Below are 13,501 nucleotides of genomic sequence, written 5' to 3'. Positions count from 1 at the left end.
GGGGCGGCAGCAAGTAGTTAAAGATGTATTGTTGAGACATGTCCCAAGATTAAATGTTTTTCGCACTCTGTAGTGCGCTTTGGCACCACACATTTGGTAAACTTCCTAACCCTAATCCCTGAGTGGGAACTTTTTGGTGCAAATAATACCCCAGGTATCAAAATTTCAAGAGGCTGTAAAAAACTTATTATGTCCCTTGTGGCACGGAAAACCATTCTTCTTTGATGTATTTACCCGGAACCCCACCACTTCTTTGTTAATAGCTAAATTATGTTATGTTTTTCGCATGGAATGGGTGGAGGTCTCCTTAAGTAAGGACTCACAAGGTCCACAATTTCTTTAAGGTTTGGAATCTTTTATTCAAACCTTGCCTGTAGGTACTCAACAGTCTATAGCAGGTTTTTTTCAACCATGGTGCCTACTGGGTTCTTCAGGGGTGCCTTGACAAAATGTCTAAACATTTCCCTAAATTGCCCAAAAATTGTGTACAAGCCAGTGGGTAGATCAAGCCTACTTTTTTTGTTACACCCGAAGCCATAGGTTTTCATTACAACCTTGGGCACTATGTGGGCCAGCCGCCAGTGCCCTAACAACTGCTGATCACGAGGACATCTGTCACCTGGGCAGTTTGACCCCTCACTCCTCTGTGTCAGCACTAAGGTCACATTAGCAGCATGGTGGAGAGAAAATGAGAACAAATGCTGAAATATTAGTCTGTACAAGTGTGCAAAAGTGTATTTTCTTTACGAAAAATAAACATCTCTAATATTGGGTGTCCTAATTAGAGTCCCATTTACATACATTTCTTGATTTGGTTTGTTACATTGAGATGATGCCTCTGTTAATGTAACTATATGATGATGAGGTTTATTTAATGCTACACCCAAATGCTCTTGGATTTATGTGCAGTTTACCTACACATTTATTTTGTATACCTATATGAGGAACACGAGAGGGACAGTTGGGAAGGAAAGAGGGATATGGGTACAAAGAAGGAACCAGGTTCCTTCCCATAGAGCCCTAGTTTGTTTGGCCTATATACCGTATATGATCAAGTGAGATGAGATAAAGTGATATGTGTTTAAATATCACTTTCCAAACCTTTTTTTTTTTTTTTTTCTGATTTAGACTTTAAATGTCAAGTGAATTCTGATTATCTGCAGGCCATCTAGTGCTTCTTTGCATGACGTCAGTTTTTTGTGTTTAATTCAGTTCTTTTACATATAATTAACTGAACAAATATGAACTTGGATATGTCACCACAATTATATAATCCATGGAAATGTTGAGTTTAGCATTTTGGAATGTTAAAAATGGCCGTGTCCAGGCATAGATTAAACATAAAATGTCATACAAAATATATACAGAATAAACTCAAAATTTTAATTAAGATATACCCATGAAAATGCCAGTTGAGGACCCGTTACCAAGGGCTAGATGTGAAAAACAAGTGCAAATTACAACAATCAATCACATTTCATGTAGTTTCACATCTAAATACAAGAAATTTCCGATTAGTTTCCTTCGGATACTGTACTTTAAAACATAGCACTGCACTGCACCCATCTTATAGAATAAACAGTGATTATCTCCTACAAGCAAAGGAAAGGCATTGGAGAAGGAGGGGGGAGAAGGCTTGCATACTTGCAACATGGCATCACCCTGATACAGTGGATATAAAAAGTCTACACATCCCTGTTAAAATGTCAGGTTTCTGTGATGTAAAAAAAAGTAACAAAGATACATAATTTCAGAACTTGTTCCACCTTTGTGACCTATAAACTGTACAACTCGATTAAAAAACAAACTGAAATGTTAAATAGGAGTCTGTACACACCTGCCATCATTTAAAAGTGCCTCTGATTAAAGTGGTTGTATACTCGATTTTTAAACTTTTACCTACAGGAAAGCCTATAATAAGGCTTACCTGTAGGTAAACAAAATATCTCCTAAACCTGTACGGTTTAGGAGATATCCCCCTCTGTATGCGCCGCTGACTGCAGCGGCGCATGCGCACAAGGGGATTCTCGGCCTGAAAATCCGGCAGTGGCCCGTGGCCGGAATGAAATCTCCCGCGCTCATGCGCGGGAGTGACGATATCGTGGCTCCGGCCACTCACAGCGCCGGAGCCGCGATACCCGGAAGAAACGGATCGGGCCAGATGTCAGGGCCTCGTTCTAAGGTAAGTATTTTATAATGAGCTAGTATGCGGTGCATACTAGCTCATTATGCCTTTTGCTTTGCAGGTTTAAAAAAAAAAAAAATGTGCAGGTTTACTACCGCTTTAACCTTAAATAAAAGTTCAGCTGTTCTAGAAGGTCTTTCCTGACATTTTCTTAGTTGCACCCTACAACAAAAGCCATGGGCCGCATAGTGTTTCCAAAGCATCAGAGGGATCTCATTGTTAAAATGTATCAGTCAGGAGAAGGGTACAAAAGAATTTCCAATGCATTGGATATACCATGGAACACAGTGAAGACAGCCATCATCAAGTGGAGAAAATGTGGCACAATAGTTACATTATCAAGAACTGAATGTCCCTCTAAAAATTGATGAAAAGAGGAGAAGAAAACTGGTCAGGGAGATTGGCAAGAGGCCTACAGCAACATTAAAGGAGCTGCAGGAATATCTGGCAAGCACTGGCTGTGTGGTACATGCGACAACAATCTCTTGTATTCTTCATATGTCTGGGCTATGGGGTAGAGTGGGAAGATGGAAGACTTTTCTTACGAAGAAAAACATCCAAGCCCGGCTAAATTTTGCAAAAACACATCAGAAATCTCCCAAAAGCATGTGGGAAAACGTGTTATGGTCTGATGAAACCAAGGTTGAACTTTTTGGCCATAATTCCAAAAGATATTTTTGGCACAAATACAACACTGCACATCATCAAATGAACACCATACTAACAGTGAAGCATGACGATGGTAGCATAATGCTTTGGGGTTGTTTTTCTTCAGCTGGAACAGGGGCCTTAATCAAGGTAGAGGGAATTATGAACAGTTCCAAATATCAATCAATATTGGCACAAAACCTTCAGATTTCTGCTAGAAAGCTGAACATGAAAAGGAACTTCATCTTTCATCATGACAACGACCCAAAGCATGCATCCAAATCAACAAATTAATGGCTTCACCGGAAGAAGATTAAAGTTTTGGAATGGGCCAGCCAGAGCCCAGACCTGAATCCAATTGAAAATCTGTGGGGTGATCTGAAGAGGGCTGTGCACAGGAGATGCTCTCGCAATCTGCCAAGTCAAGATGTGCCATGTTTATAGACTCATACTCAAGACTGAGAGCTGTAATAAAATCAAAAGGTGCTTCAGCAAAGCATTTGTTTAAGGCTTGGTTCACACAGGGGCGACTTGTCCAGGCGACTTAGCCACCTGACAAGTCGCGCTCCGTTCTGTACTATGGAACCGTTATAATAGGAGCGACTCAAGTCGCTCCGACTTAGAAAAAAGGTTCCTGTACTATTTTTGGGGCGACTTCAGGCGACTTGCATTGACTTCTATACAGAAGTCGTTTTGCAAGTCGCCTCTGAAGTCGTGTGCAGGTCGTGTCTGTGAGTCGCGCTGCAAGTCGTGTCGCCCCTGTGTGAACCGAGCCTTAGGGTGTGCCCACTTATTAAACCATAATATTTTCGTTTTACTTCCCTCCACCTAAAATATTTTAGTTTGTTGTTCACTTGAGTTGTACAGTTTATAGGTCACATTAAAGATGGACAAAGTTCTGAAATGATTTATCTTTGTCTCATTTTTTTACATCACAGAAACCTGACATTTTAATAGGGGCATGTAGACTTTTTATATCCACTGTAACATGGCATTAAATTGGTAACATGAAATCAGTCTAGCTTTGGAAGCATGGCACCACACACACAACTAACATAATACTATATTGTCTTTGATAACATACCCCTGATGTAGCTCTAGTGAAATGGAATGTTCTGCCTTTGGGAATAGGGAAACTGTCCGCATTGCTGTTACATATTTTGGATATTGTACTATGGAATACAAATGGATCTTGTAATATGGTGATCTTCCTAGCATATGTATTGTGGTAGCATTTTGGTTCGGATAGAAAAACTGCTTTCCTGGCTATTGTTGCAACTATTATTATTGGGCCTGCTAGTCCCTACACAGCATTGCTGATGACATTGGACTCTATTGCACACCTACCATAACGAGGGGAACTTAAATAGAATGCTGGCTCATTAGCCTGATCAACTGGTTAGTTTGCTTGCTCATGTCCTGAATTCAGGTTGGTCTGACGTCTAACTGTTACCCTGAACTACTCCTGGAAATGATTTGGACTGTGCTTGTTTTCAGCTTGTTTGTTCTTATTCTGACCATTGGCCTATTATCTCTGCTGTTGTCGGACATTGCTTTGTCTAGCGGTCTGGAACCTGGACTCTGTTTAGGATCCATTGGTCTCTGCTTGATTTGGTTTTAGCTTGTTGACCCTGCTTCTGGCTGATGTTTTCAGGCTGCAGGAACCAATGGACACAAGCACGCTGCCATATCTCCTCCAGATAGTCTCAGAGTACCGTAAATCTCAGCAGATGGTGGTGTGTAGTCCTTGGTATTAAGTCAGCTGCAAAATCAAACTAACTGGCCATTATTCACTATCTTTGGCGCTGAGGTGGGTTTTTGGCACGGCTGATTATCTCACCATCCTGGCAGTTCTGGTTTTGTTTTAGGAATTAGTGAAAGCGATATATAGTGTACAAACGGACAGCATCCCCTGAGGAACCCCGATATAGGGGCGAAACATTGGGAAATACCACCATGCTGCATCGTTTATAACACATAATGTATTGTACTAACTATTATGCATTTCCTTGTTCCTGTATATTTTAACAATAAAAATCCTTGTTTTTGTTGAATTAAAAAGAAAAAAAATTTTTTTTATACATTATATCTGACTTGGAATATTGCACCTTTAAAGTCCCTATCAATCAGTGTTCCAATTTATACTAAGTCATGCTGTTTTCATAGATGGAGTATGCAGTTTAGCATTGTTCTAATGAAATATGCAAGGCCTTCCCTGAAAAAGATGTCTGAATGGGAGCATATGCTGCTCTATAACCTGCATTGATGATGCCTTTCCAGATGTGCCAGCTGGCCATTCCAAATGCATTAATGCACCCCCATACTACCAGAGATGCAGGCTTTTGAACTGAGCGCTAATAACAAGCCAGAAGGTCCCTCTCCTATTTGGTCCAGACGACACGGACCAAAAAGAAATGTCAAATTTCAATTCATCTGACCACAGAACATTTTGTGACTTTGCAAAAGACCATTTTAAATGAGCTTTGGCACTGAGAAGACAGTGGCGTTTCTGGATCATGCAGATATATGACTTCTATTTTGAATGATAGCACTTTACCGTCCGTTTTTGGATGCCACGGTAAAGCGTGTTCACAGACAGTGATTTTTGGAATTATTCCTGAGCATATGCAGTGATGTCCACCGCAGAATCGTGCTAGTTTTTAATTCAGTGCTGTCTGAGGGTTCGAGGATCAAGGGCATCCAATATTGTGTTTTAGCCTTGTCCCTTGCCCACAGAGATTTCTCCAGATTCTTGGAATCTTTTGATATTATGTACTGTATGTGATGATATATTTAAAGTATTTGCAGTTTTATGTTGAGGCACATTTTTCCGAAATTGTTCGACAAGTTTTAGATGCAGCTTTTCACAGATTGATGAACCTCTGCCCATCTTTATTTCTGAGACACTCCGACTCTCTAAAATGCTCCTTTTATACCAATCATGTTACTGACAGTGTTTTTAGTTAACCTAATTAGCGGCAAAATGTTCTTCCAGCTCTTCCTTGTTAGTACCACCTACTTTCCAGCTTTTTGCTTGCCCTGTTCCAGCTTTTTTGAGAGGTGTTGCAGCCATTTTTTTTCTTCTTAACATGGTATTTTCTCAGTTCAAACATTTGATATGTTTTCTATTGTGAATAAAATATGTGTTTATGAGATACAGTACATAAATCATTGCATTCCGTTTTATATAGATTTTACACAGTTTCCCAACTTTTTTGGAATTAGGGTTGTAATTCCTAAAAGACAATTAGTCACATGAACCGATGCTCGACTTTAAGGCCCCTTTCACACTGGGGCGGTGCGGGCGTCGTCGGTAAAGTGGCGCTATTTTTAGCGCCGCTTTACCGTAGTTTTAGCGGCAGTATGCGGCCGCTGGCGAGGCGGTTTCAACCCCCGCTAGCGCCCAAAAGGGTTAAAACCGCCCACAAAGCGCCGCGGCAGCTGTATACCCGCGCTGCCCCATTGATTTCAATGGGTAGGAGCAGTTTTGGAGCAGTGAATACACTGCCCCTTTACTGCTCCAAAGATGCAGCTAGCAGGACTTTTTTCACCGTCCTGCCAGCGCACCACTCCAGTGTGAAAGCTGGAGTGAAATGAGCCGGTTTTTTCAGGCGCTATTTTTAGCGCTGTAGCACCTGCAAACCGCCTCGGTGTGAAAGGGGCCTAAGGGCTTGTTTACACAGGTGACGGTAAGACTAGGTGGTTGAGCCATGGTTTTTCCAGGGTTATGGTCCCTACTTCAGTCTTAGTGATGTCATAGGACCTTAGACCACTGGAATGCAAAGGAGAAGAGACTCCCAGGACCAGTCTAGCAGTGTTTCCCCACTGCAAAGGATGACTTTATTCAGCCAAAGTTCAGCTTTATCATTTTGTACTACTAGAACAACATATACAAGAAAATTCAAAGAGCTACACATTTATAAAAGATGCAGTTGAACTCCTTTTGGTCTGTGGGTTGTCACGTTAACTCTATCTTGGTGGCCTGAAGAAAGAAGAAGGAAAAAAATGAAGGTGTACTTATAAAAATGATCACACAATTATACTCCACAGTTCTAATGAAGAAATTCTACAAATCTACCACTTTTTAGATTTAAAAAAAAAAAAACATTAAAAACTGCCACTTTATTAGGTACTTCTGCCTATTAAGCTAAAAATTAACCAATTTCTGACCACGGTAAAGCCAGATGACGGATAAAGCACTGTGGGCACTCACCTGGCACGCCCTGTGATTGCTTCGGACACAGCTGATTACAGATCGGGGTAAAGGGCCAATCACAGTTGATCATTATGTAAACGCACTTGCCGTTTATCTCCATTTCTCTCCTAGTGCAGTCCCAACAGTGCCCATCAATGCTACCTATTATTGCCAACCAGCGCCACTCAGCACCTACTCATCAGTGCCACCAATCAGTACTTACTCATCAGTGCTACCTATCAGTGCCCAAAGTGTGAAAACGGGAAATGTTAAGCCCCATACACACTATCAGATTTTCTGCTGATCTTTTCCTTCAGCTTTACCAAAACCATATAATATGAGGTCAAACCTTAGGAGTTTCAATGTGTATACAATCAAGCAGGCCCTTGCACTACATGGTTTTGGTAAATCTGAAGACAAAAACCAAAAGAAAATCTGATAATGTGTATGGGGCTTTAGTCTTATCCTGGAAGCCCAGAATGCACTGAGGAGAAGGGTAAATGGGCATATGCAGATAGGCATCTTGGATGGCCACAGATGCTAGGTATTCCCGTCTCAGAAATGCATAAATTGACCTTGCTGATTCCATACAAGTCTTTGGAATGTAAAGGTGCTTTCTTAGGAATTTTAGGTCCACGGCAGAACAAATAACATGGTTTGAGATGCTCCCTCCTGACTGGCTAGCTGACTTTGTCTGAGCCAATCAGGAGAGAGAGGGGGTAAGGCCAGGACAGGGCTCCATGTCTGAATGGACACAGGGAGCTGTGACTCGGTTCAGGTGCTCTCATAGCAACTTGCTTGCTGTGGGGGCACTGAACAGGAGGGAGGGGCCAGGATCACAGAAGAGGGACCCAAGAAGAGGAGGATCTGGGCTGCTCTGTGCAAATCCAATACACAGAGCGGGTAAGTATAACTCGTTTGTTATTTTTATAGGGAAAAAAATTAGACTTTACAATTACTTCAAAGGATAAGTTCACTTTTAGTAACATGTTACTTGATACACTCATATTCAGGATGTAAAAGGTTACTAAAAAAGCAAAGCGGCAGCCCCACACCCCTGCTAAAAAAGAAATGTTTAGCACACTTTTCATACGTCAGACCCTAAAAGATTCCAGAAACATAACATTATGACTGCTCCTTTTTTTTTTTTTTTTGTTATTTATGGAGAAAACACTAAGGGAGGGATGGCAAAGGGGCAATAGCTGCCAGAGGCACAGTTATTGTTACTGAGTGGGTGAACGAACTATGCTGTGTAACTGCTGCAATATTTAAAGGGTTTTAAGACTTGGCAAAAGCTTGAATTTAATCCATATTAATTGACTGTAACTATGCTTTGTCATGCCCTACAATACCCCTTCATTACTAGGCAATATTCTGTGATCATTTGACTGACAACTACCCCATCATGCAACACTTTATATAATTTTTTTAAACCCTTAGAGCTTTCTTTTGGTAGTATTTAAAAGAGAAGTAGTGTCAAAGCTTTTTTTGGCCGTACTTCCGGGTTACAGGCAGGCACTTGCATTTGCTCTCCTGTGACCCAGAATCAGCTGACATCACAGAGCCGCTTCAGGCTCTGGAAGGATCCCGGCCATATTTTCAGGATCCACTCAGACGCCCCGGCTATCAGTGCACGGCTGAGAACAGAAGTCAGCTACATCTGCCCCCTCTCCAGCCTGGCGCTCCAGTAAGCACTGGGAGGGCAGAGCACAGTGCGGCAACTAATGCCCTGTACACACGGTTGGACATTCCGATGACAAAATCCGTCGGATGTTTTTCAACAGATTTTGGCCCAAACTTGTCTTGCATACACACGGTCACACAAAGTTGTCGCAAAATCTGATCGTTCAGAACGAGGTGACGTAGAACACATACGCTGGGACTATAAAGAGGGCAGTAGCCAATAGCTTTCGTCATGTAATTTAATCTGAGCATGTGAGGCACTTTGTCCGTCGGAATTGTCTACAAACTATCGGATTTTAAATGATCGGATTTTGTCATCGGAAAATTTTAGATCCAGTTCTCAAACTTTGTGTGCCAGAAATTCTGATGGAAAAAGTGCGATGGAGCCCACAAACGATCGGATTTTCCAACAACGCGATCCAATCGCACATTTTCTGTCAGAAAGTCCGACCGTGTACAGGGCATTACAGTTACTGCTCTCCACTCTGATAAGACAGAGAGCTGAGTGATCATGTGATCAATCAGTTCTCTGGCTTAGAGCCAACAGGGGAAGCATAGAGGTGAGTATGAGTGTTTTTTTTTTTTTCAATACCCCAAACTAGCAAAAACATTTTGAAGAGAAAAAAAAAAAAACCTCCTCTACTTTCTATTCTAAAACATATCAAACATAAATGCTAGGATATTATGAAAACCACCAAACGATCTTTTTTAGGAATTTAGGAAAGTAGACACCTTAAGGTAATCTCATTTTTGCCACTTTATTTTTATAATGATATTGAGGGTAAACATTGAGCTCAGTAATGGTGTACAGTACTTACATTAAATGTACAGGTCATGCACAGAGGGGGGAGGAGTTGTGGGGGTTAATGTACAGATTCCATACAGTTGGTGGATGGAAAAGAAGGGATAAATTTACAGGTATCACATAGACAGGATATAGATCAGACATACGGGAGAGGATTAGGAGAGGGTGAAAGTGTATAAAACCATCCTACAATCAATGTATACTTTGAATATCTGCTGCTTATAATCATTCATTCAGCTTACTCTCAGGGCTCTCAGATGCAATTACTACACTGTTTACAGCCATGATCTCTGATTGACTTTCACAGTCATCACAAGGTACAGTGCTTCTCGGATTGGCTCTGTACACTATGACTGTAATGTGAGACATCAGAGAACAGCTCACACCACAACCATTACCAGGTATACTGGCAGTCCAAGGATTATTTCTGTGGTGTTTATAAACGGAAGGGAACAAATAAGCCTCTACTGCTTTGCCATTTAATGGCTCACAATAGCGATAAAGCAGTTAATAGCTCTCCGAGCCAATTACCCTGTCAGTGTGCAGGTATCTGTGTTGCTATCATGTTCTTCTATCAGAAGGTACTCTGTACTACATTTCCCATAATGCTTTGAACTCCTTTTGTTGTCTGACATTAAAGTGTCATTAAAGTAGAAAACAGTTAAAAACATTGTTTTTTTCATTTTGGATACAGTAAGGGAGGGTTATAACCCTGTCAGAATTTTTTTCTTCACTTCCTGTTCCATAGTGAAACAGGAAGTGATAGGAATTCATTGCAAATTAACCACTTGCTGCTAAATCACGTACCTGTACTTCATTTGACTTCAAGTGGTTGTACTGGAGCAATGCGTACAGCTGTAGCCGTTTTTTTTAGATCAGACAGTCTCCCTTTTTGTGAGAACAACCAATGTGGGTAAGCATCGGTTGTTAGAACATCTGTCAGTTTTTATTGCTGCCTGTGCCCCCGTTAGGGAGTTTCACCCTCTCTACTAGTCCTGTTTACCGGTATGATCAAAGGTTCAAGCTTTTAAATACAAGTAAAGCAATCCAACACTCATCATCTGAAAAATTGTTGAACAATAAAAATCTGACAGAGGCTCTAGCCTTCTTCTACTCTACTAAACAAAAGCATTATTATTGCCGTCTGTGTTGTCACTTCCTGCCCAGTGAAAATATTGTCACCAGGACAGAAAGTGAGTTGAAAAGTCTCTCGTCAAAGTTTCTAATTCTAACTAAATAGGGGGGGAAAAACAGGAATTTAGGATTATAAGAATGACCCTTTTATTTAAATCTGCAACCACTGTAAATTTTTAAAACTGACAAAATGTTAAAATGACACTTTCTTACAATATAACTTCCTTTAGGCATTCCATATACAGTATCTCACAAAAGTGAGTAGTGTAAATTTGCTGTTCCCTCATGATAACGACCCCAAACACGCCTCCAAGACGACCACTGCCTTTCTAAAGAAGCTGAGGGTAAAGGCGATGGACTGGCCAAGCATGTCTCCAGACCTAAACCCTATTGAGCATCTGTGGGGCATCCTCAAATGGAAGGTGGAGCAGTGCAAGGTCTCTAACATCCACCAGCTCTGTGATGTCATCATGGAGGAGTGGAAGAGGACTCCTGTGGCAACCCGTGAAGCTCTGGTGAACTCCATGCCCAAGAGGGTTAAGGCAGTGCTGGAAAATAATGGTGGCCATACAATATATTGACACTTTGGGCCCAATTTGGACATTTTCACTTAGGGGTGTAGTCACTTTTGTAGCCAGCGGTTTAGACATTAATGGCTGTGTGTTGAGTTATTTTGCAGGGACAGCAAATTTACACTGTTATACAAGCTGTACACTCACTACTTTACATTGTAGCAAAGTGTCATTTCTTCAGTGTTGTCACATGAAAAGATAGAATAAATGATTTACAAAAAGGTGAGGGGTGTACTCACTTTTGTTAGATACTGTACACATGGGGTACAGAATGCCCCCAGAATTCTTATAGATCAGTTTAGGCATTCAAAAAATAGCAGCATTTCTTCACATATGGAATACAAAGATCCATTATGTTACTGCAAAGCTAGCCGAAGAACGTTTTCTGCACGATGAGCGTTATAATATTGTTAGGTGAATTAGTGGTCTCGTCATAGAGAAATGATAAATACTTACATTTCTGGAGGCTCTACACTTATTCTCTTAACTTAAATGTAACACGGCAGGGTCCATCAGGCTGCTGGGTCCCAACTAAATGCAGATTACTCTGTAAAATATATTAAAAGTTCAATTTTAAGACCGGGTACGCCAGAAAACATCATTCTTTGCTACAATGACCAGGACCAGACTTGAGAAATGGACATCTGACTATTTCTTCAAGTTGTTTTTTACATATACCCAGTGAAGTGGCTGACCTCAGGTGATACACAGAGATTAAACAAATCCTCCTACAAAATGTGTACCTGTTTATCTGCAGTCTTCTTTTCTCTACACATGTTCAAAATCCAGAATTTATAAAACTTGTCTGAGCTATCAGAAAAAAAAGGCAGAGCTGCAATTACACTCTGCAAAGCTCAGTGAGGAGGGCTCTGAGAGCTGATTGGAGGGAAGGGACATACCCCCTTCACAGAGCTCACAGGTACAGAGCTGAGGCAGTCAATAACAGGCTGTGTGTTGGAGATCTCTCCTGTCACCTTTATTCTCTTTGTGTCAGGAAACCTTGTCAGAAGTGATTCATGTTGATAGCAGAGGAAGGAAGCAGCAGACAGAATTGACACTCAGTGTTCTTAATTAAGACAAGTTCACACTATAGAGCAGGGATATGCAATTAGCGGACCTCCAGCTGCTGCAGAACTATGAGTCCCATGAGGCATAGCAAGACTCTTACAGCCACAAGCATGACACCCAGAGGCAGAGGCATGATGGGACTTGTAGTTTTGCAACAGCTGGAGGTCCGCTAATTGCATATCCCTCCTATAGAGGGATATGCTCTGTTCAAGCTAAATACACAAATTAAATACTGTTTTCAGAGTTCAAGAATTGTATTTTTATCCATCCATTGCTGAGATTTACATATTTCTTCCGCACAGCTTATACCTGCCAGGCAGGGCAGAAGACCTGGAGTCGACCACTTGTCAATCAGGGATGTTTATAAATGGCGGCTAGTAGTCAAGGCTTGAAAACACAGTCCAGGTTGCTAAAGCCGCCAGTAGTATGTTTACATTAGTAGAGCAGGCATTGGACTTTGAAGTTTTAGTGATTCAGGTGGTTTTAAAGCCTGCCTTAGGAAATGACCCACCTCCTGCCTGGGACCGGTGTGGCAGGATCAACAGAGGGCGCCCAGCAAATGTACATTTGTATTAGAAGCTAATGCAGCATAATCTACACTCTATTAGCTTCAATGGAAAACTGGGGAATAAGGAGTCCAACAGACCAATTTGCCAGCTTGGAGATGCCAACAAAATGTTGTTGTCTCTATCCCAAAACTTGATGTACATTTATTATACCCACATCTGTTTATAACAATGACAAGCTGAGGCAAGTGAATAGAGGCAGTGCTGGGTATGCGTGTTATTTACTTAATGAATTAAATGGGGAAAAAAACTAAAACAGATATGTTTGTACCTTTTTCCATTCCTTTACCACTTTTACTAGTACCCACTGCAGCTTTAGCCCCTCCATGCACCTAAGGGGGACATGGTTCATGGAGCGCCAACCAGCCCCTTATGATGTAGGAAAGAAGATGTGACATTGGACAAGCTGTGTGATGGTGGAGCAATGGATTACAGTAGATAGCTGGGCAGATGAGTTTTTTTTTTTAAAGACAACCCAGTGGACAAGATGGGATAGAAAATAAAAAAAAGGAAGGGGGGCGAGTTCCTCTTAAATAAGAGACAAAGTAAAGCCCAACTGCAGATAGCACTTTTTAGGCTTTTATAACATCATTTTTATTTAATACCTTGCCTAACAAATTGCATGTATAAACATCCTGGTGTTCA

At 41.2% G+C, this 13,501-nt stretch overlaps 1 protein-coding gene across 6 annotated transcripts in view; it reads right to left on the bottom strand.

Moving 5' to 3' along the window:
* Positions 1-1,362: 1,362 nt before the first annotated feature.
* LOC143988971 (24-hydroxycholesterol 7-alpha-hydroxylase-like) overlaps positions 1,363-13,501 on the bottom strand; it is a 160,710-nt gene continuing 148,571 nt past the window's right edge. For all 6 annotated transcript variants that reach the window (XM_077488936.1, XM_077488933.1, XM_077488940.1 and 3 more), the window contains 2 exons: positions 11,679-11,769; positions 1,363-6,815 (listed from right to left, as the gene is read on the bottom strand). In XM_077488936.1, coding sequence (XP_077345062.1) covers positions 11,698-11,769 — 72 coding nt within the window. In that variant the 3' untranslated portion in view covers positions 1,363-6,815; positions 11,679-11,697. The remainder of the gene's footprint in view (positions 6,816-11,678; positions 11,770-13,501) is intronic.

The sequence above is a fragment of the Lithobates pipiens genome, unplaced genomic scaffold (genome assembly GCF_037356315.1).
Source record: "Lithobates pipiens isolate NorthernLeopardFrog02 unplaced genomic scaffold, aLitPip1_a1.2 Scaffold_18, whole genome shotgun sequence".
Lineage (NCBI taxonomy): Eukaryota > Metazoa > Chordata > Amphibia > Anura > Ranidae > Lithobates > Lithobates pipiens.
Note: the sequence above shows the minus strand (reverse complement) of the source record. Positions and strands in the feature narration are given on the sequence as shown.